This window comes from Lolium rigidum, chromosome 5 (genome assembly GCF_022539505.1).
Source record: "Lolium rigidum isolate FL_2022 chromosome 5, APGP_CSIRO_Lrig_0.1, whole genome shotgun sequence".
NCBI lineage: Eukaryota > Viridiplantae > Streptophyta > Magnoliopsida > Poales > Poaceae > Lolium > Lolium rigidum.
This window is the reverse complement of record NC_061512.1, coordinates 109,000,125-109,023,809: the sequence shown is the minus strand read 5'-3', so window position 1 is coordinate 109,023,809 and position 23,685 is coordinate 109,000,125. Positions and strand designations below refer to the sequence as shown.

Below are 23,685 nucleotides of genomic sequence, written 5' to 3'. Positions count from 1 at the left end.
ATGAGAAACACATTACCTGTACTCTACGACACCAGGCGGTCTAAGGTGGAGAGGTGTGATCGATTGAAGAGTGGCGGCTAGGGTTTCTTTCCCAAGAGAATTTGACTTATCTTATGTGATCCTTGAGTTGATCATTTTAGTTAAGCACAAGTATGTCAATCTCAGTGAATAAAAATGGATCTGCCAAAAATTGAGAAATATGACCACTAACATGTAGTAAACCATTGCGTGAAGGAAAAAAAAAAAAACCAGACTACCTATTTGTAGTCATCTTCTAGCAAATTTATAATTCTGTTATGCAATGATGCTAACCCTTTCAGATCACTAAACTCGCGTGAAAAATTACACAAGGTCATCAACATGCCCTCGACATGACCGGTAATATTTTTTCTTCAAAAGGGGGAGGGGGCGACGACCGATAACATAGCATATTCACGTCCTAGCGGCACGTATAGAGAATTCTTTCATCTTTGACGAGACTTGCCCTATAAACGGATAACCTTTGCGCCTTGTGGTTGAATCGTCTTAGTAGGGCCAATCCAAGTGGTCTTGTTCAAAGCAGGCAAGATTTGGAAGGCGGAAGCATAACCGACATACAGATTTCGTTTCATGCCTAGTTTTTCACGGGGACGGGGGCGTACTGCAGCTGCCGGAGACGATGGAGGAGACGGGTTAGCGCGGTGGCGGTTTGTGGGTGGGGTGGCAAGGCGGCGAGGTGCCGCCGGCAATGAAGGCGGTGGGGGTGAATTCGTCGGCAGGAGCTGAAGGAGGAAGCCGAGTTAGCCGGATAAGAATTTGACAAACATGTCGCTTTTAAAAATCCGAGGGGCAAACGGTACGTTCTCAGTACCTTAATAGAATTTAATAAAATGAAGGTGATACCAACCACGACATGCTGCTTTGAACTCGATGAAGTAGTTTTCATCCACGATGGTATTGGCAATGCTCACAACTAGGTCTGACAAAAAAAAACGTTGAGAGATCGAGGCCGCGCCCTTACCAGATTTTCCAGACGATTTCTGTAGTGGAAGTTAAAGGAACAAAATACAAGTGTTGCAGCCGCACTATTACGTGGTGTGTACATGTCCAAAGGCCGTCGGGTAGACGTTTATCCGGATGATTTTAAGACATCGAGCATCTTGAAAAGGAAAATAGAATTCAGTAGCTTTGACAAAAGAAAAAGTGTAGAATGTGTACCCGCAAAAAAAAAAAGTGTAGAATGTGGCATCTTTCCGCAAATGGCCTCCTCTGATTAAAGGGACAAGTGTGATGATGCCTGGGTAGCCACCATGGTTCTTCTGTGCCGTTGCATGCTATCTCGGTTCTCCACCCAAAACATCAATCTGAAGAGAAAAGATGGGGCTTGCCTAGAGGGCTTTCGTTTTGGCAGCTACCGTGCCATTCGGTGGCGGTGATGCTGGGGAACAGGATCAGCCGGAGCGATCGATCGCTGGTGTAGCCGTTGATTCAGGAGTCGATTCATGAAAGCCAGCAGCTACAAATCAAAGCCTTCAGATTGTCAAGGTTGGGAGAGCACAAAATAAAGTTTGTGCATGGCCCAGCGAGAACGTGTTCGCTCTCTTCTTCCTTTTGATACTCTTTAATCTTTAACAAAGCTCTCGTTTCGCAAAAAACACGCATAGGGTTTCACCAGGTGGTTGTTGTTTGATATCTTTCTAATATTAATATATACTCTTATTAAAAAAGGTGGTTGTTGTTTGACCGCATGGAGAATGCTTGACGTCATAGCATTGGTAGAGAAACAAGTTTCCATCCAGAGACAAGTCTCGGTTGTTTTTTACCAGAACTAAATTAAATGTCTAAATCTCATAGTTCCTATGTAGAGACCCCTCTAATTTTGGTTGGTGTTACAAACCTGGACTAAAACCTCTCAGGAACTAAAGGGCTTAGCGGTGGCCCATGGCACCTCTCTCTCGTAGCAAAAGTAGGTCTTGCTGCAACAAATAAAGCTGGCGGGATCCTTTTCAAAAAAAGCTCAAGCTTGAGGACGAAGAGGAGAAGCAAGACAGAGGTGTCAAACAGACATATAGCTCATTGAGTTCTTTACATGCTTTCCCATTAAGGGCATAGAACATAAGGGGGGATTTGCACAATTGCGAGATAATTGCATCAATAGGGCCCACGCAGGGGCAAGAAGGTAATTTGCATGAATTATTGATATGGTTTAATTTCATCTTCATGCATTATGTATATTGTTTAATTTAACTTGCAACAGTTATAAGTTTCACTGAATTTTATTTGAATTATTTATTAATTGTTACAAATTATAACAAAAATAGTTAGAAAAAAACAACCTGTACACTACCAAATTGTTATTTTCCTTATAACTAGTTTTAATTTACACAACAGTCAAAATGAATTACGAGATATGCCTCTTAATAATATCTAGTGTTAGAATTGAACCAATATATCTAAAAATATTGATACATCCTAAGATACATCTAGGGCTGAGCCGAACTTGAGCGATCTTACCATCTCAAGCGTCTGCTTGTGTGCTTTGGCTCAAGCTCAAACTTTTTTTGACGAAACAAGGGGGATTTACACAATCATGGGATAAACAATGTCATCAATAGAGCCCACGCAGCAAACAGAGCTTGGCTCTGGTGGTTAGGTCTCTTGTGGTGGAACCAGCCCACCCAGGTTCAAGTCCTAGACTTGACATGGGTGTTTGCATTTACCTGGATTTATTTCAGGATTTAACCGGCGCTATGCTTTCAGTGGTAGGTGACGTGCCCGTCAACGAGCCGAGGCGCCGGTGGTGACTTCGTCAACCTCAAGATATGCCGGCTCAGTTCCTCGGAGATGCTCATAGGGGTAGGGTGTGCGTGCGTGCGTTCATAGGGGTGTTTGTACGTGCGTGTTTGTGAGCGTCTGCGTTGTACTGTGTTCTCAAAAAAAAAATCAATAGAGCCCACGCAGGGGCAAGAAGGTAATTAAAATCTAGGATTTAATTTGCATGAATTATGGATATGTTTTAACTTCATCTACATGAATTAGGTATATTGTTAATTTAACTTGGGACATTTATAAGTTTCACTGAATTGTATTTGAACTAACTATTAATTGTTACAACTTATCACAAAACGGGTTAGAAAAAAACAACATGTACACTACCAAATTGTTATTTTCCCTGTAACTAGTTTTAATTTACACAACAGTCAATGAATTACGAGATATGCCTCTTAATAATATCTAGTGTTAGAATTGAGCCAATTTTTTTTTTTGCTAAACCCTAACGTATCTAGGGCTGATCCGAGCTTGAGCGATCTTACCATCTCAACCTTCTGCTTGTGTGCTTTGGCTCAAGCTCGAGCTTTTTTTTTGACGAAACAAGGGGGGATTTACACAATTGTGGGATAAATAATGTCATCACTAGAGCTCACGTAGGGGAAAGAAGGTAATTAAAATCTAGGACCTAATTTGCGTGAATTATGGATATGTTTTAATTTTAGCTACATGAATTATGTATAATGTTTAATTTAACTTGCGACATTTATAAGTTTCACTGAATTTATTTGAACTAACTATTAATTGTTACAACTTATCACAAAAATAGTTATGAAAAACAACCTGTAACTACCAAATTGTTATTTCCCTGTAACTAGTTTTAATTTACACAACAGTCAAAATGAATAACGAGATATGCCTCTTAATACTATCTAGTGTTACAATTGAGCCAATATTTCTACAAAATTTGCTACATCCTAAGATACATCTAGGGCTAGAGGCGAGCTTGAGCGATCTTAACATCTCAAGCTTGTGCTTGTGTGCTTTGGCCCAAGCTCGAGCTTTTTTTTTACGAAACAAGGGGGATTTACACAATTGTGAGATAAATAATGTCATCAATAGCCCCACGCTGGGGCCAGAAGGTAATTAAAAGCCAGGATTTAATTTGCATGAGTTATGGATATGTTTTAATTTCATCTACATGAATTATGTATATTGTTTAATTTAGCTTGCAACATTTATAAGTTTCACTGAACTAACTATTAATTGTTACACTTATCACATAAATAGTTAGAAAAAAACAACTTGTACACTATCGAATTGTTATTTTCCCGATAACTAGTTTTAATTTACACAACAGTCAAAATGACTTACAAAATATGCCTCTTAATAATATCTAGTGTTAGAATTGAGCCAATATTTCTATAAAATTTGCTACATCCTAAGATAGATCTAGGGCTGAGCCCGAGCTTGAGCGATCTTACCGTCTCAAGCTTCAGCTTGTGTGCTTTGGATCAAGGTCGAGCTTTTTTTTTTACGAAACAACGAGGAATTTACACAAATGTGAGATAAATAATGTCATCAATAGGGCCCACGCGGGGACAAGAAGGTACTTAAAAGCCATGATTTAATTTGCATGAATTATGGATATGTTTTAGTTTCATCTACATGAATTATGCATATTGTTTAATTTAACTTGCAACATTTATAACTTTCACTGAATTGTATTTGAACTAACTATTAATTGTTACACTTATCACAAAAATAGTTAGAAAAAAAACTTGTACACTATCGAATTTTTATTTTCCCGGTAACTAGTTTTAATTTACACAACAGTCAAAATGACTAACAAAATATGCCTCTTAATAATATCTAGTGTTAGAACTGAGCCAATATTTATGCAAAATGTTCTACATCCTAAGATACATCTACGGCTGAGCCGAGCTTGAGCGATCTTACCATCTCAAGCTTGTGCTTGTGTGCTTTGGCTCAAGCTCGAGCTTCTTTTTGGTTGACGAAATAAGGGGGGATTTACACAATTGTGAGATAAATAATTTCATCAATAGGGCCCACGCAGGTGCAAGAAGGTAATTAAAAGCTAGGATTTAATTTGCATGAATTATGGATATGTTTTAATTTCATCTACATGAATTATGTATATTGTTTAAGTTAACTTGCAACATTTATAAGTTTCATTGAATTGTATTTGAACTAACAATTAATTGTTACAACTTATCACAAAAATAGTTAGAAAAAAAGTAACATGTACACTACCGAATTGTTGTTTTCCCGGGAACTAGTTTTAATTTACACAATAGTCAAAATGACTTACCAGATATGCCTCTTAATAATATCTAGTGTTCGAATTGAGCCAATAATTCTAAAAAGATTGCTACATCCTAAGATACATCTAGGGATGAGTCGAGCTTGAGTGATCTTACCATCTCAAGCTTCTGCTTGTGTGCTTTGGCTCAAGCTCGAGCTTTTTTTTTTTTTTTTGACGAAACGAGGTTGCCCCTACTGATTATAATATTATAATTCGAGCTTAGTTGGTTTATAATTCGAGCCAGTCTCAAAACAAGACTAATACGAGTCGAACACCGAATATGGTTCGTGAGTTGGGAATTTTTTTTTACAGCATATATACTGGTATAAATACAAAAAAAAAAAGAAAAATGAAAGAGTAAATGATTCCCTATAAAAGATGGAAGCTCATTATCTGCGAAGGTAACATGGTGTGGTTCCTCCATCTGGACCATTAGTTAAAGCGCGATGCCGTACGTCGAGCTCGAGCAATAAAGCGCGGGCAAGCTCCACTGCTGCTCCTCACTGCCGATGCGACCGCCCAAGCAAGCTTCCACGTTCATGATGCTCCCCAAGCTGCTTATGGCCGCACGCAGCGGCGACATTAAGCTTTTGGGCGACCACCTAAACGGGGAAGACGATGCAGCAGCAGCACTGGCAGGTCCGGTCGTGGTGGACGTGCTTGAGGGAAGCCTCCCTATCCGGCGGGATCCTACATTGCCGGCGCTGCCGGCAGCTGTGGCGGCGGCCCTCTCCGGAGTCACATCTCGGGGTGACTCCGTCCTCCACGTGGTTGCAGCATCTGGGGACGGCCAGGAGTTTCTGCAGTGCGCGGAGCTCATATGCAACAAGGCCAGTAACCTTGTCCGCGACAGCTGCAACAGGAACGACGACACACCCTTGCATTGCGCTGCAAGGGCGGGGAATGTGTCAATGGTCTCGCACCTCATTTCTTTGGTTCGACGAGACCATGGCGCGGTCGCTGCCAAAGCATTGCTGAGGAAGCAGAACAAGAATGGGGAGACCGTCTTGCACGAGGCAGTCCGATTGGCCACGGGTGGTGACATTGTCAAGCTCCTCATGTCGGCGGATCCAGAGCTGGCTGGAGTTCCGGAGACTGGAACCTCACCGCTGTACCTAGCCATCTCGTTAGGCCGTGACGGCACGGCGCAGTTGCTTCATGACACAGATGGTGGCCTTTCATACTCTGGCCCAGACGGACAGAGCGCTTTGCATGCTGCAGTTCTCAAAGGCAAAGGTACACGTACGCAGCCCAACTCGTGTGTTATGTGTAACTCCATCTGTTAAAAAATGGAAGTGCTACGTTCTCTTTGGATTTGTTGCAAGTCAAACTTCTCTAACATTGAGTACGTGTGGCAGCAACATCCATCTACAACATCAAATTGCATAGCTTATATTGGTTTTTTGTGGGTAGGGATGACAAAGATGTTGTTAGAATGGAACAAGGATCTAGCAAAGCAAGCGGATGGATTTGGGGACACGCCTCTTCACGTTGCTGCTTCGGTGGAACGTTCAGGAATGGACACCGTACTTGGGTCTTCGTTTTGGTTTTTCTTCTCCTCGAATATGTGCGGTATGACCGAACTTCTCGTGGGTGCCAACATATCTTGTGTATACCAGCCGGATCAAGACGGCTCCTTCCCTATTCATGTGGCTGCCTCAATGGGTAGGCTTAATGTCATCAAAATTCTGTTGGACAAGTGCCCTGATTGTGCTGCATTGCTCGATGGCAAGGCAAGGACATTCCTCCATGTTGCTGTGGTGAAGAAGAGGCAAAACATAGTTGCTTTTGCCTGCAAAGATCCCGGGCTTGCATCGATTCTTAACATGCGGGATGATGATTTGAACACAGCGCTACACCTAGCAGTGTATTCAGGGGATCTGCATAGCTTTGGCTATCTGATATGCAACACAAAGGTACTCTTGGATCTGGCCAACAGTAAGGGGCATACCCCTCTGGATGTTTCAGAATGTGTGGTCAATCATACTGGGATTCATTACGGATCGGTAACAATCTCTAATTAATTACCTTCCTTTAATTTATTTTTCTTCTCTCTTTCGGCCGAGCCGGGGTCTCTAATTTATTTCATTGAAATAATAATTTGCTTGTGCAGAATGCGCAGAGCTGGATACGTCGGCTGCTGGCATCGACGACCAAGGGAGGATGTAATAGCGGTAGGCAAGACCGCTTCCATGAAGCTCACGTCCCCATACTAGATTACGTCGAGGAGTCGAGGAAGATGACGGACTCCACCCAGTATCTGGGCATCAGCTCGGTGCTCATCGTAACAATCACATTCGCGGCGGCATTTGCACCACCCGGTGGTTACAGGCAAGACGACCACCCCAACGCTGGTACAGCGACGCTCGCGGGGAGCTACGCCTTCGACGCATTCGTCATCTCCAACACCATGGCTTTCATCTGCTCCAGCCTAGCAACCTTTGGCCTCATGTACTCCGGCATGACCGCGATCGACTTGGGCATCCGCGCCTGGTACTTCACTGGGTCTCTCATACTGCTGCGGAGCTCGGTCAGGAGCCTGGGCGCTGCTTTTGCCTTGGGGATATACCTGGCTATTGCTCCGGTTGCTCGCATCACCGCCGTTATGGTTTGTGTTATCACCTCAGCCCTGGTACTCTTCGGCAACAGGTACATTGCTCACACGGTGACGCAGACGGTATCACTGCATCTCAGACTGGGAATCCGCCGGGCGTGCATGGGATTAGCTGTTACGGTCCTGGTCAACATACTGTTCGAATATTGGTCCTACATAATAATCTTTGGATTGCCTGCATGTATCAAGTATCACAACGGAAACTGATCTATTCTATATTTTGCATTGGTATATACAGTACCATCGAAGCAAAAAACCACCTCATTGATATCAGTAGTGCTTCTAGCTCAATCTCCCAGCTACCTAGTATCTATTCTTGCTTCTTGTAACTCTATTGTTTAACTCACCCTCTCCCTTATGCGTAACTCTATTGGGATGCTTTTGTTTTGATATATATCACGTTTATGTGGCTTGTTTATACTTTTTTTATTTAGATATTTATGCTAGCTTCTTCGTGCTGACATTTGTTGTGGTTTGCTTTATTAATAAAAGTTCTTCAAGAATAACTTAAATTTGATTATATTTGTACAAATTTTTTTGACTAAGGCGAGTGGTCAAACTTAGGGTCAAAAAAATCAAAAGAATTATAATTTGGGACAAAGGGAGTAGCTAGTATCGATTCTTGTTACTTGTAACTCTATTGTTAACAAGATAACAATTAATAAATGTCAACCACACTCATTATTAAGAAACCACAAATGGTCACTCAAATATCTACTCTATCTTCATTACAAGAACACAAATATATCATTATTATTATTATTATTATTATTATTATTATTATTATTATTATTATAAATATAAAGTGGCAAAGATGTGAGGACGTACAACTAATCCCGTCACTTCAAGATAAACACCCACTCAAGCACCTGGAAAAATAAAAGGTGTGTGAAAATAAATCTCAGCAAGCTAACTGCTTTAGCGAGCATGAACCCTCGCTGCATGTGCGTGTGTGCGTGGCTAGACCCGCGGCATGGTCATGTACCGAGTGGTAGTTCTGGGAGTCTATTACATATGCGGTGAGCTGTTGAGGCGTCAGCCTTTAAGGTGAGGTGAATGTAATACCCGAGCCCAATATCTCTTAGTAGTTGAAGTTGTTGGCCCATGTGATCCAATTGTGGTTGTAGTTGGTGGGAAAAGCTCTCAATGAGAAAAAACAACATAATCCTCTATGCAGCAAGAGGATAAGCTCAACTGTGTGTGCTTATATGAGACAAAAGTTTTTGAGGGCGGCATAGATTTACTAGCATCTAAGTTCTACACAACATGATAACTATTTTGTCAAGTTTTATTCAGTTAGGGGCGGAGCCTAAATTAAGTGCAGCCATAAATATGAGCAAGTGCACCCCTTATGATGGGTCATAGAGCCATTTTCATGAGCAATTATAGGAATCATTAAGACATAAATGTCCCACCATAGAAATAAGATCATTGGTCCCCGACATAAACCTCTCTAATGCAACTCATAGTAATGAAAAATTGTTTGTCAGTCCGTCCTTCCAACGCACATTCATTGCATTAAAGTGCAGCCCTATGAGCCTATATAGGTGAAGTAATATGCGGTCAATGTTCGCATAAAACCATCATTAACAACATAAAAGATAGAAAACTTGACCAAATACTCAATGCACATCATATAAAATCATAGCCAGATCATCTTATCACCTCAGGAACATGGAGAACTACTCACTAGTGTCAAACATGATATGGACCAGAGGCATAATGATTACAACACAATATGAATATTTAATCTCCCCACCAAATAATGATGAAGTACCAATCACAAACATGTTCAATTCAACACAAACTATGAGGGGCCGGGTAACGTCGATCTCGTAGATGGAGATGGTGGTGCTGGTGGTGCTGGTGGAGATGCCTCCCCCAAGCCAACGAGGAGTGGTGATGATGATGTCGTCGATTTCCCCTTCGCCGGAGGCACCGGTGCGGCAGGATATGCCCTCTCCCGGAATTGGAGAGGCCTCCTGCCTCCGCCGCCGCCTCAATAAATCTCAGGAAAATATGGCTTAGTTCTTTAGGCGAAACGGAGGCTCTGGTATAAAAGGGGCCCCGAGACGATACCCGAGGTGCAAACGGACCTAGGTGACGCACCCAGACATGTAGGGCGCACCACCTGGTGCCGTTTGGCCCTCGCGACTCGCCTCGCGTGTTTCTTTCGCTCACGGTCCTTCTTCGGGTGAAAACTGATCAGCTATTTTTGACTCGATTTTTATGTGTCCAGAAAGCCATGAAACAATTAAAAAATGAAAAGGATGTTTTCTATCTCACATTAATTAAATACCAATGAGGGGATCTTTATAGGAAAGTCCCAAAAATTAAATAAAAATGCATAAATAATGGTGTATGATGGCATATATCAGTAAAACCTAAGAACTTGCTCCAGGCCAAGCACACTTAATCTCAGGGTTCTTTGGAGTTGAGCTTCCAAAAAAGAAGTTGCAACTTGTTAGTATGAGTATTTTATCAATCCTATTAAAACATTATGCCAGGATGTGACAATACGTGTCTATTTTACTGTGGTGGGCCAGTTCCTCTCATATTTTGTATGGCAACCACAATTTGCATTATCTCGCTGGGACCTAACCTCGTTGAAATAGTACTATATTAGGTTTGCGAGCGACGCGTAACGCCGCGTCAATATAGTTTCATAGCACCCAATATTTTCTCATAAAATAATACTCCCTCTGTTCCATTCTATAGTGCCTATAGTTTTTTGGCACGGAAATTAGCGCAACAGTATTTTTTTACACAAGATTCCCTAGCTGAACGATTTGAGATCAACGTAGAATTTGGGAAATCCATATCTTCCTAACTTACCATAACAAATCCCACAAATCTCTCTTGTTGATTCTCCATATATGTGCAGTCAAGTTCAATTAAGAAAAGTAAAACATTGCTATTTAATTTTAAGGAATCGTTGGGCCATGCGTTAGGAATCTCAATTAATTGTTTCCAATTTTGTATGGATTTTTTCTCACACATGTTGTGTGGAAGCTGAACGGGGAAGGGGTAATTGAAAAAAAGCCAAGCTACAACCTTATATTCTGAAACAAATGCCAAAAATCTATAGGCACTATAGAAAGAAACGGAGGGAGTATTAGTTAGCATGTACACCCAATATTAATACTCCCTCTGTTCCATTCTATAGTGCCTATAGTTTTTTGGCACGGAAATTAGCGCAACAGTATTTTTTACACAAGACCCCCTAGCTGAACGATTTGAGATCAACGTAAAATTTGGGAAATCCATATCTTCCTAACTTACCATAACAAATCCCACAAATCTCTCTTGTTGATTTTCCATATATGTGCAGCCAAGTTCAATTAAGGAAAGTAAAACATTGCTATTTAATTTTAAGGAATCGTTGGGCCATGCGTTAGGAATCTCAATTAATTGTTTCCAATTTTGTATGGATTTTTTCTCACACATGTTGTGTGGGAGCTGAACGGGGAAGGGGTAATTGAAAAAAAAGCCAAGCTACAACCTTATATTCTGAAACAAATGCCAAAAATCTATAGGCACTATAGAAAGGAACGGAGGGAGTATTAGTTAGCATGTACACCCAATATTAATACTCCATCTGTTCCATTCTATAGTGCATATAGTTTTATGGCACGGAAATTAGCGCAACAGTATTTTTTACACAAGACCCCCTATCTGAACGATTTGAGATCAACGTAAAATTTGGGAAATCCATATCTTCCTAACTTACCATAACAAATCCCACAAATCTCTTTTGTTGATTCTCCATATATGTGCAGCCAAGTTCAATTAAGGAAAGTAAAACATTGCTATTTAATTTTAAGAAATCGTTGGGCCATGCGCTAGGAATCTCAATTAATTGTTTCCAATTTTGTATGGATTTTTTCTCACACATGTTGTGTGGGAGCTGAACGGGGAAGGGGTAATTAAAAAAAAGCCAAGCTACAACCTTATATTCTGAAACAAATGCCAAAAATCTATAGGCACTATAGAAAGAAACGGAGGGAGTATTAGTTAGCATGTACACCTAATATTTTTCATAAAATAATATTAATTAGCATGCATAAAAATATGTGTGTGCTTAAAAAATCGTGAAAATTAAACCGCAACAAGATAAATTGTCTGGTTGGGACCCAACCTCATTGAAATAGTGCTATATTAGATGGTTTCTTAGCGTTGCGCCACTGGTCCAAGGTGGCAAGAACAATAAGCAGGTCCAACGTCCTGACTACATTCCCCTTCCGTTTGTCATTCACCTTTTTCTCCTCCCCTCTCTTTCTCTCTACGACTCATTCTACTAGGATTCGACATGCTTCCACATATATTTTATAATATGTAAATTCATATACATGAAGTGGAGGCATTCAGGAACACATATATCTCAATGGAACTTAAATAACATATATTGCATATAACAATACATAAATATGATGACTAATGAAAGCATACGAAAGAGAAAAGTAAGTGCAATTAATTGCACTCTATCATTTTAAGATTGAAACCAAATTACAGATAATTTTGATATCTTAAGAAAATTTCTTAGCCAATTGATACTTCTAAATTTTTTTACTGTACTAAGAAAATTTCTAAAGTATAATTTGAATCAAACAGATATATAGTTCTTCAGAGATAATATAAAAATCTTATAAAGCTTGCCTCTTCTAAAGATATCTCTAGATAAAAGATTTAATATACAAAAGATATTTTTATTGCGACATAAAATGGTAGTGTGTATGTTTTAAATATATATGAGAGTATTAGTTAATGTTTAGTTATATATACTACAAAAGCTAAGGACCAGCGAATTCATCACTGCTGAAGTCTAAGAGTGAGCCCATGACGTCTAGTAAATTATTTAATCATGTTCTGTTGCGTACGGTATGTCCTCAGTGCTTTGACGGTGCTTACATCTGCTTGTGGGCATGCGTGCATGGCCCGCTACTGTGCCTTGCCTCCTTGGCTCCACGCGTCCTGTGGGCTTGCGTAGATGGCCTGCGACCCTTGCTTGGTGTTGGAGATATGTCCAAGAGGCAATAATAAAAGTGGTTATTATATATCTTTATGTTTATGATAAATGTTTATATACCATGCTATAATTGTATTAACCGAAACATTGATACATGTGTGTTATGTAAACAAACAAAGAGTCCCTAGTAAGCCTCTTAACTAGCTTGTTGATTAATAGATGATTAGTTTCATAATCATGAACATTGGATGTTATTAATAACAAGGTTATATCATTGTATGAATGATGTAATGGACACACCCAATTAAGCGTAGCATAAGATCACGTCATTAAGTTATTTTCTATAAGCTTTCGATACATAGTTACCTAGTCCTTATAACCATGAGATCATGTAAATCACTTATACCGGAAAGGTACTTTGATTACATCAAACGCCACTGCGTAAATGGGTGGTTATAAAGGTGGAATTAAGTATCCGGAAAGTATGAGTTGAGGCATATGGATCAATAGTGGGATTTGTCCATCCCGATGACGGATAGATATACTCTGGGCCCTCTCGGTGGAATGTCGTCTAATGTCTTGCAAGCATATGAATAAGTTCATAAGAGACCACATACCACGGTACGAGTAAAGAGTACTTGTCAAGAGACGAGGTTGAACAAGGTATAGAGTGATACCGATGATCAAACCTCGGACAAGTAAAATATCGCGTGACAAAGGGAATTGGTATCGTATGTGAATGGTTCATTTGATCACTAAAGTCATCGTTGAATATGTGGGAGCCATTATGGATCTCCAGATCCCGCTATTGGTTATTGGTCGGAGTGAGTAATCAACCATGTCCGCATAGTTCGCGAACCGTAGGGTGACACACTTAAAGTTGGATGTTGAAATGGTAGAACTTGAATATGGAATGGAGTTCGAATATTTGTTCGGAGTCCCGGATGAGATCCCGGACATCACGAGGAGTTCCGGAATGGTCGGAGAATAAGATTCATATATAGGATGTCATTTTATGTGAAATAAAATGTCGCGGAAGGTTCTATGGAAGGTTCTAGAAGGTTCTATAAAAGTCCGGAAGAAACCACCAAGGAAGGTGGAGTCCACAAGGGACTCCACAAGGGACTCCACCTCCATGGCCGGCCAGCCCTAGATGGGGTGGAGTCCCAAGTGGACTCCACCATAGGGGGCCGGCCACCCCCCACATGGGAGGTGGGAATCCCACCTTTGGGTGGGAGTCCTAGTTGGGCTAGGATTGCCCCCTCCTATGGAAGGTTTTGGTTTCGGGTCTTATTCGAAGACTTGGACACCAACACTTGGGTTCCACCTATATAATGAGGGGGCATAGGGGAGGGGCCGGACACACCAAAGCCACCACCTTGGCCGCACCCCTTGGAGGCCGGCCACCCCTCTCCCCAAACCCTAGCCGCCCTACTCCTCCTTCTTCCCCGCACGCTTAGCGAAGCTCCGCCCCACCGACACCACGCCGTCGTGCTGTCGGATTCAAGAGGAGCTACTACTTCCGCTGCCCGCTGGAACGGGGAGGTGGACGTCGTCTTCATCAACAACCGAACGTGTGACCGAGTACGGAGGTGCCGCCCGTTCGTGGCGCCGGAACCGATCGTGATCAAGATCTTCTACGCGCTTTTGCAAGCGGCAAGTGAACGTCTACCGCAGCAACAAGAGCCTCATCTTGTAGGCTTTGGAATCTCTTCAAGGGTGAGACTCGATAATCCCCTCGTTGCTACCGTCTTCTAGATTGCATCTTGGCTTGGATTGCGTGTTCGCGGTAGGAAAATTTTTGTTTTCTATGCAACGTTATCCTACACCTCTATGTGTTACTCATTACAAGTTTATATCCCGAAACATCTTGATTTGCATCCCCTTCACTATAAGTTCAGGAGTATTATTTAGTTCACGGCCAAAATGAAGTAATTGCACTTGGCACATGTTGGTTCACATTCCCTCCTCTTTAGCTTTTGCCATCGTAACTTCTATTTTTGGTTTACATTCCCCGCTCTATAGATGTAGCCATCATAACTTCATCTTGCTCGATCCTTGTTACAAAATTTATAGCCTGCTACTATGTTGTTCATGCCAATTTTGTACTCCCTGAACATGTTGGTTTGCATGGGACTCGACAGTAGTACTCGACAGTAGTAAGTCTGCTGTTTCATTCTAACATGCTCTGTTATATTGGCTGTTGGTATGCGGCATGCACTCTTTGTTTGCTTATTGTGCGCATTACAATGATCTTGTTATAACGACGAAATGATGAGTTCCAAATTCTTTGGCAAACAATATTGTAGTGTATTTGCCTTTCCATTGTTCGTTGTCTTAACTTGTAATGTCTTTGTTTCAGATATAGGTGCTGCATGGACAACTTAAAAGATTGCCGGATCGCTTCATTGTATTGCTAGGTTTAATTACCATTCAATTTCTCTGGGTTCTGTAATATTTTTTCAAAGCCGTGCAGCTGATGTAATATTTAGTTAGTTTTTATAGTTCTTTCGCATATTTTTTCTTTGTTGCTTGTGGTAAGTGAGGCTATCCGACAGAAATCATTGCTGCATAAATATTCTCAGTATCTAAAACACGAATTCCCATCCCTTAAACGGCCCAATTAACCGAAATCACATATGTGCCGGCCCGCAAAATCCTAAAGCGCCTATTATGGCGGCATATAAACAGCAACTAAACGGGCTGGCCCACTTACTTATTGGGCCAGCCCACTTGATTTACGGTGGACCCCACACTCTAATTGGGCCGGCCCACTTGCTTTAAGGTGGACCCCACCCACTACTGGGCCGGCCCACTAACTAGTTGGGCCAGCCAATTGCTTTTGTGGTGGATCCCACATACTAAATGGGCCGGCCCTTTAAGAGGAAAGTGGGACCCACCTGTGTTTTTGGCCCGGCCCACTATCTTGTTGGGCCGGCCCACTTGCTATAAGGTGGACCCTACATACTAAATGGGTCGGCCCTTTAACAGGAAAGTGGGACCCACCTGTGCTTTTGGCCCGGCCCACTATCTTGTTGGGCCGACCCACTTGCTACATGGTGGACCCCACATACTAAATGGGCCGGCCCTTTAAGAGGAAAGAGGGACCCACATGTGTTTTTGGCCCGGCCCACTAGCGTGTTGGGCCGGCCCACTTGCTATATGGTGGACCCCACATACTAAATGGGTCGGCCCTTTAACTGGAAAGTGGGACCCACCTGTGTTTTTGGCCCGGCCTACTATCTTGTTGGGCCGGCCCACTTGCTATATGGTGGACCCCACATTCTAAATGGGCTGGCCCATTAACAGGAAAGTGGGACCCACATGTGCTTTTGGCCCGGCCCACTGGCTTGGTGGGCCGGCCCATTTGATCTAATGTGGACCCCACGTACTAAATGGGCCGGCCCGATAGCAGGAAAGTGGGACCCACATGCTAATTGGGCCGGCCCAATAACTTCTTGGGCCGGCCCACTTGCTTTAAGGTGGACCCCACTTGGTAAATGGCCTGGTCCGATAACATGAAAGTGGGTCCCACATGTTTTGTGGGCCGGCCCTTTTGCCTGTTGACCGGTCAAACGAGTGCATTCGACCCGGCCCACATGCTTAGTGGGCCGGCCCATTAATCTTTCGACCAGTCAACCTTAGAGGTTAGGCCCGACCCACGTAACTAATGGACCAGCCCAGCTATATAGTTGACCGGTCAAACTAAGTCAGCTGGCCCGGCCCGCAAACTTAATGGGCCGACCCGCTTAAGACGTGGCAGGCCTCGTGTGGGCCTACCATCTACCACGGGGTTTCAGCGGTTAACGCCGTTAACTGCCAGTTAACGGCGTCTGCCACGTGTCAGTTTGCATGACGTCAGCAGTCAACGGGCTCCGGAAACACTTCGCAACGGTCCGATTTTCCGTGGCGGAAGGGCGCCCAAGCGCGACGGACCGAAAAAATCATCGTAGGACTTTGCCTGACACAGTTTCGACAACAGAACCCATATCGTCGGGTTAGGCCCATAGGCGACGAAAAATACCCCTTAGCGGACGATTTTGAGACGTTGTCCATCAGAACTTTTCTTGTAGTGATACCTACATGTTTTATGCATACTTTATGTCATATTTGTGCATTTTCCGGCACTAACCTATTAATGAGATGCCGAAGAGCCAGTTGTTGTTTTCTGCTGTTTTTGGTTTCAGAAATCCTAGTAAGGAAATATTCTCGGAATTGGACGAAATCAACGCCCAGGGGCCTATTTTCACACGAAGCTTCCAGAAGACCGGAGGACTAACGAAGTGGGGCCACGAGGCGGCGCCACGATAGGGCGGCGCGGCCCGGGTGGGCCGCGCGGCCCTAGCGTGTGGGCCCTCGTGACTCTCCCGACTCTGCCCTTCCGCCTACAAATAGTCTTCGTCGCGAAACCCCCAGTACCGAGAGCCACGATACGGAAAACCTTCCGAGACGCCGCCGCCGCCGCCAATCCCATCTCGGGGATTCAGGAGATCGCCTCCGGCACCCTGCCGGAGAGGGGAATCATCTCCCGGAGGACTCTTCACCGCCATGGTCGCCTCCGGAGTGATGAGTGAGTAGTTCACCCCTGGACTATGGGTCCATAGCGGTAGCTAGATGGTCGTCTTCTCCTTATGTGCTTCATTGTCGGATCTTGTGAGCTGCCTAACATGATCAAGATCATCTATCTGTAATGCTATATGTTGTGTTTGTTGGGATCCGATGGATAGAGAATACTATGTTATGTTGATTATCAATTTATTATCTATGTGTTGTTTATGATCTTGCATGCTCTCCGTTATTAGTAGAGGCTCGGCCAAGTTTTTACTCTTAACTCCAAGAGGGAGTATTTATGCTCGATAGTGGGTTCATGCCTCCATTAAATGCGGGACGAGTGACGGAAAGTTCTAAGATTGTGGATGTGTTGTTGCCACTAGGGATAAAACATTGATGCTATGTCCGAGGATGTAGTTATTGATTACATTACGCACCATACTTAATGCAATTGTACGTTGTTTGCAACTTAATATCGGAAGGGGTTCGGATGATAACCTGAAGGTGGACTTTTTAGGCATAGATGCATGCTGGATAGCGGTCTATGTACTTTGTCGTAATGCCCAATTAAATCTCAGTATACTCATCATATCATGTATGTGCATGGTCATGCCCTCTCTATTTGTCAATTGCCCAACTGTAATTTGTTCACCCAACATGCTTATTCTTATCGGAGAGACGCCTCTAGTGAACTGTGGACCCCGGTCCATTCTTTTAATTGAATACAATCTACTGCAATACTTGTTCTATTGTTTTCTGCAAACAATCATCATCCACACTATACATCTAATCCTTTGTTACAGCAAGCCGGTGAGATTGACAACCTCACTGTTTCGTTGGGTCAAAGTATTTTGTTTGTGTTGTGCAGGTTCCACGTTGGCGCCGGAATCCCTGGTGTTGCGCCGCACTACACTCCGCCGCCATCAACCTTCACGTGCTTCTTGGCTCCTACTGGTTCGATAAACCTTGGTTTCTTACTGAGGGAAACTTTCCGCTGTACGCATCACACCTTCCTCTTGGGGTTCCCAACGGACGCGTGTTGAATGGAAAGACAATACGTCATCTACGCGCAGCACCGTACAAATGCAAGATCTTGGAGCAACGTTTGTGGATGACCATTGGATCAAGCGCAAGTTCTACAACACTCTCCTCCCTTATGAGGAAGTGAAGTTGAAGGCCATCCGCCAAAACGCCTCCTTCCGTGCTATGACATCCGATGAAGTTCTTAGCAAAGTCATCGCTTTGGACATCTCCAAGAAGAATGCGGAGGATCTTGTTGCTCGCGCCCACAACTCCCGCAAGCCCAACCTTGCATTGAAGATGAGGGTACATGAGGCTAGTGAAAGCGATGATGATCCCGTTGAGTGGGGACCGGATGATCTCAAGATCAATTATCATGAGCACATGGCTCTCGTCGCCAAGAAATTTTGGGATGGAAACAAGTCCCGAAGCACAAGACCAAGAAGATCACATGATTCTCCAAGAAGTTTCTCCAAGAGCCCAAGGGAGGGGCAAAAGGGAAGAACATGCTACAATTGTGGCGACAAGAATCATTTTGTCGTGGATTGTATGTTTGAGAGAAGAGAAGATCATGGTGGAAGGCTTATCCGCAAGGAAAAGTTCAAGTCACTCTCCAAAGGATTCTCCAAGTTCTCCCCAAGTCCGATGACGACAAGGTCTCCTTCACCAAGAAGCCTAGAGCCTTCATCATTCGAGAAGAGTACTCCTCCGATGAGGATGAAGAACGTGAGGACAAGAGCTCCAACAAGGAAGGAGAGGGAGTGGCCGCCATTGCCATTACCACTCCCTCTATCTCCCTCTTCGACTCTCCCAATGAGAACCTCGTCACCAACAATGCTCGTTGCCTTATGGCAAAGGTATCCACGGAGGTAAAATCCCCCTCCAAACCATCATCCTCGACTAATGCCTTATATATTGATGATGCCACTAGTCTCACCGTTAAACGTGAGATTATGGGTTTGGATTCTTTTCTCACTAACATGCAAGGGGATACCAAGACTCATGCTGGGGCTCTCTTGAGCCAACTTGGTGCGGCACAAGACCTTATAGAGGAGAAGGAGAGGTTGGAAAGGGAAGTGGCAAATGAGATTGGCTCTCTCAAAGAAGAGCTTGAAGATGAACGAAATCTGCGCATGTCTCTTGAAGCTAGTGTCATCGTCCTTGAAGACTCCAACGAAGGTATTGTTTCTCGACTCACCAAGGATCGAGACCATGCTCTTGGTTTGATGGGTGAGCTCAAAAATAAGATGCTCTCTCTTGAGGAAGCTAACAAAGAGAAAGATGATGAAGACCCCAACTCTTGCCATGACGAGCTTGTTGATCAAGTTGCTTCCTTGAGGAAGCACAATGATCTTCTCTTGGAGGTCAATGATCTTCAAGAAGAAGCCTTGGATGAATGTGTTGACGTCAGAAACCCACTGGCGGGCAGAGACGGGCAACACCGTAGAGCCGGGAACAACTAGGGCTGCGGCTGGCCCTAGTCCCTCTGAGCGACGGCCCGCAAAGCCTCCTGGTCGCACGCACCGATGTTTATCACAAGGGCGTGCCACCCGACCTATACCTGGTCGGAAGGTGTGGATGATGCCTCGCTTAGTTTCCTCGCAGGGCACACACGTAAACGTTAAATACGAGCCTCGATCGGCTCTCAGAGTTATCCCGTGAATCGGCTCAAGGAGCCGATCCACCCATGATTCGACGAGGTGTCCGAATATATGGTGGTCCTGCTTGATCAAGGTAAAGCTAATGAGATCTACGACGATGTGGGGTTTTCACCGCATAATCGGATCGTCCTACTCCAGAGTTGGGCCTCGCGGCCACGCACGGTGATCGTAAGCCGATCCTAAACAAGGCCTAAAAACCAACACGAGGTTGATCCTCGGAACATCCCGCTTAGGGCCAACGAACGACACCCTACGTGCCGCCGGATCCTCCCCCCTTTGTAAGGCCTAACTATTGCAGATATTAAACTAATCCTTGTAGAACAAGGAGCAATCGTAACGGATCAGATCTACTAAACTATGATCAAGCGGGTGCCGCCCCTACGCCTAAGATAGGCGTAAGGGCGGCTAGACATGCAAGGGTTGCACTACGAAAGAATGTAACATGAAGAACAATGCTAACCCTAACATGTCTAAGATAACTACGTTGCTCGCCATCAAAAAGGCTTCAGTACGAGCAACGCATGAACAACGTGGGCAGGCTAGTGCTGCCTAGATCGCAAGATGCGATCTAGGCAGCATGATGCTTACCGGTAGAAACCCTCGAGACGAAGGAGTTGGCGATGCGCCGAGATTTGTTTGTGGTTGAACGTTGGTTGTTGTTTATTCCATAAACCCTAGATACATATTTATAGTCCAGGGGACTTTCTAATGTGGGCGTGCACCAAACCGTGCACGGGTAAGATTCCAACTTCTAAACTAAGATACGATCTAATATGCTACAGATACACGGGCAATTAAGCCCAACTTGGTATAAAAGGCCGATTCACGTATTCCTTCTATATATATATTTCTCCACGTCCATCTTGATCGCGGCCCACCTCTGACTTGGTCAAATTCTGGTGATAACACATGCCCCCCTGGTTTTGGAAATGACATTTCCAAAATCATTACGCTTTCTTTCGTCGGGTCATGTCGTGGCAGAGCGTAGCTGCCGCAGAATCCCCATCATGATGCCTTGCCCCTTCCACTTCTCCACGCGGCCGTAAAATTTTCCCTGTTGGGCAACACCTCCTCGGAAACCGCTGTGGCATTGAATCTCTCCCATATCCCCTTTATTTAACCGTTCTAAACAGCTTGCGTCTCCTTCGTCCTCCTCGCATTAGCACCAAAACCCTCCGTGCCGCCATGTCTTCTTCCTCTTCCTCCGAGTTTTCCTACGAGTCCGACTCCTCCCGCGAGACGCCGCCAGAAATTCGTGCCCCGGAAGACTGGGACGAGGAGAGCCATGCCTCCTCCATTTGGTCTGAGGACGACAAGTCCTTGACCAGCGGGGATGAAGATCTTCAGTTCCTCGCCGATGGGGAACTGGAGCCAAAAAGTGAGGACGACCAGTTCTCCTGGGACGGCTGCCTCACCTCTGAAGAAGAGGGAGAAGAAGACGACGACGACAACGACTCCCTCGAGGGCTACCCGCCAGCGAAGCGCCTCCGCATGTGGTGGGACGACGACAGCAGCGACGACGAAGACGGGGATGAAGCCCCCGTGGAGGGCTACGGGAGTAGCGACGAGGAGCCCATCGGCAGCAGTGCCGATGAGAGTTCTGAGGATGACGATGAGGGCAGTGATGGCCCGTAGATTAGGGTCTAATAGTATAGGCCTAGCAGTAGTAGATTGGTCAATAGACCCTTCTTTTGTTCTTCCCTCCTTGAGCAATCGGCTCCCCATTGTAAGAAATCCCAATATTAATGAAGAATTCCCTTAGCTTGATTTCGCCGATTTCTTTCATGCTGAGTTTGTCGATCGTTGGCCTAATCCATGCTTAGTGACTGATGGTAACGCATCAGTTTCATGATAATCTGCGAGACGGGCCAATTTAGCCATCCCTCCAAGCCAGCTGGCTTCTGCCGATGACGATGACACAGCCGATCTTAGTAAGCTGGCGACTTTAAGAGAGCCCTGGAACCGTCTTGGATGCTCAAACTGATGGCTCTGTAACAGAACACCGCTCTCCAAACCAGTTGTGTCGAAGGGCTAGCCGATTCCAACCAAATCGGCTCCTTAGAGCAATGGCCTTTAGGGCGAGCTGCCCCCCGAGCCTTAGTGAAGGCGAACCAGCCACATGTGCCGACATTAGCCTTAACTCATGACGTAGCCCCAAGCAGAGAACCTTCAAGGTGAGCTGCCCCCCGAGTTTCTTCAGTTCTTCCTGCGCCTTGTCAGTTAGATCGGCTCCTTTCCTTTGGTGGATCTGATGTGCTCCATCCTTGACCTGATCTGCACGTCCAGGCTGCTCTTGGCCTTGTTCTTGAAGAGAGGGTCTAAGCCCTTAGACTACTCCATTGAGGAGCTCTTTCATTAGTGCTCCATTGACCCTCTGATCGTAACAGTTACTCCTCTTAAGTCGATGGCCATGCATCGGCTTCCATATCCTTAAGTCGATGTCTGCTGCATCGGCTGTGCTCGAAAATTTTTCATTTTTCGAATTTTCAGAATTTTACGGCCGACTAATGCATCGGCCCCCATACTCCAATACCCATCACCAAAAGATGAGACGCTTTCATTACATATCCTCGTGTTCTATCTACCTGGGTGCCCCCCCGAGCCGATTCTGTCAGGAGAATTGATGGTATCGGCTCTGTTGGGTAACATGTTGAACCCAGGCAGAATGGTGGGTGAGGATAATTTTGGCCGATTGCTGGAATCAGCCTCCACGTTGCTTGCTCGGTGAAGGTTTTGTAAGTTCCCTTCATAAATTTTTGGGGCCGATCACAAGGATCAGCCTCGCCACGTTTGCTCATTGATGTGCTCTTGCTACTCGCTCAGGCCGGTAGACCGAACCAGCCCAATCTCTGACTTTATCATGTTGGTGCGCTTGCAGTCGTCCACCTTGGATGTATCGTGTAACCGTGGAGCACTGAGCTTCGTCGGAAGAACGAGCACCATGTTTGTGCCAGCCGATGTTTCATCATCGGCTTTCCTTTGCTTGGGGCGCCACTCCATCTTCCGTGGACGACCCTCTTCATCCAGGGTTCGCTGAACCTTTGCAGCCAGATCAGGCCTTGCCTTCCTCAATGTATGCAAGTATAACCTCTCGGCTTCTTCCAGGCCGCGCAATCGTTGAACCCTCGCGTTTCGGGAACGGCTGAGTCCATCGTGGGCACCACCTTGGCCGGTGGTACCTGTCTTCTTCTTCCCCTCGTCTTCTGAATCTTCGAGATCTTCCAACCGAGGGGACTCAGCTCGTTTGCTCTCGTGGCGGGAGAGGTCCTAAGCGCTCGAACACGGACACGTTGGCTGCCTCCTTCTTCTTCCGGTTGCATTCGGGCAATTGCCGATTGTTGGCAATCGGCTCATTCCTCGAATCCCAGCGAGTGCTCGAAGAAAGGACAATCCCAATGCCTGTCCTCGTCGTCTTGCTCCCTTGCCTTTCCCTTGGCACAACGCTCATGCTCCTCCTCATCGCGATTCTGCCGACGATGTCTTCTGGCTTCTCTGGCCAGACGAACTCTTTCATCATCATCGCTGGACCGTCGGCGTTGGTCGTACCGACTCACATACTTGTTGAGGAGGTGATCGCAGAGAGATCGCTGATATCTTATGTTCTTCACTTCTCCCTCCGTTACGTAGCGCTTGCCATCTTGGCGGAGCCGATCGCGTGGAGCGGCTTCCTCTCGTTTCTTTGCTATGAGAGCAGCTGCCCTCATCTCCATCCTTGCCAGCCGTGGTGTCCAAGATCTACCATGTTGATATTGCACAGAAACCCGGCCGGCACCCTGCATGGCAAGCATACTCCACCATG

General features: G+C 44.7%; 1 protein-coding gene across 1 annotated transcript; it reads left to right on the top strand.

The window, feature by feature from the left end:
• Nucleotides 1-5,583: 5,583 nt before the first annotated feature.
• LOC124656245 (protein ACCELERATED CELL DEATH 6-like) lies at nucleotides 5,584-7,895 on the top strand. Its single transcript, XM_047195026.1, has 3 exons — nucleotides 5,584-6,310; nucleotides 6,488-7,080; nucleotides 7,188-7,895. Exons 1-3 carry the CDS (start codon nucleotides 5,584-5,586, stop codon nucleotides 7,893-7,895), a joined length of 2,028 nt encoding a protein of 675 aa, XP_047050982.1.
• The last annotated feature ends 15,790 nt before the right edge of the window (nucleotides 7,896-23,685 follow it).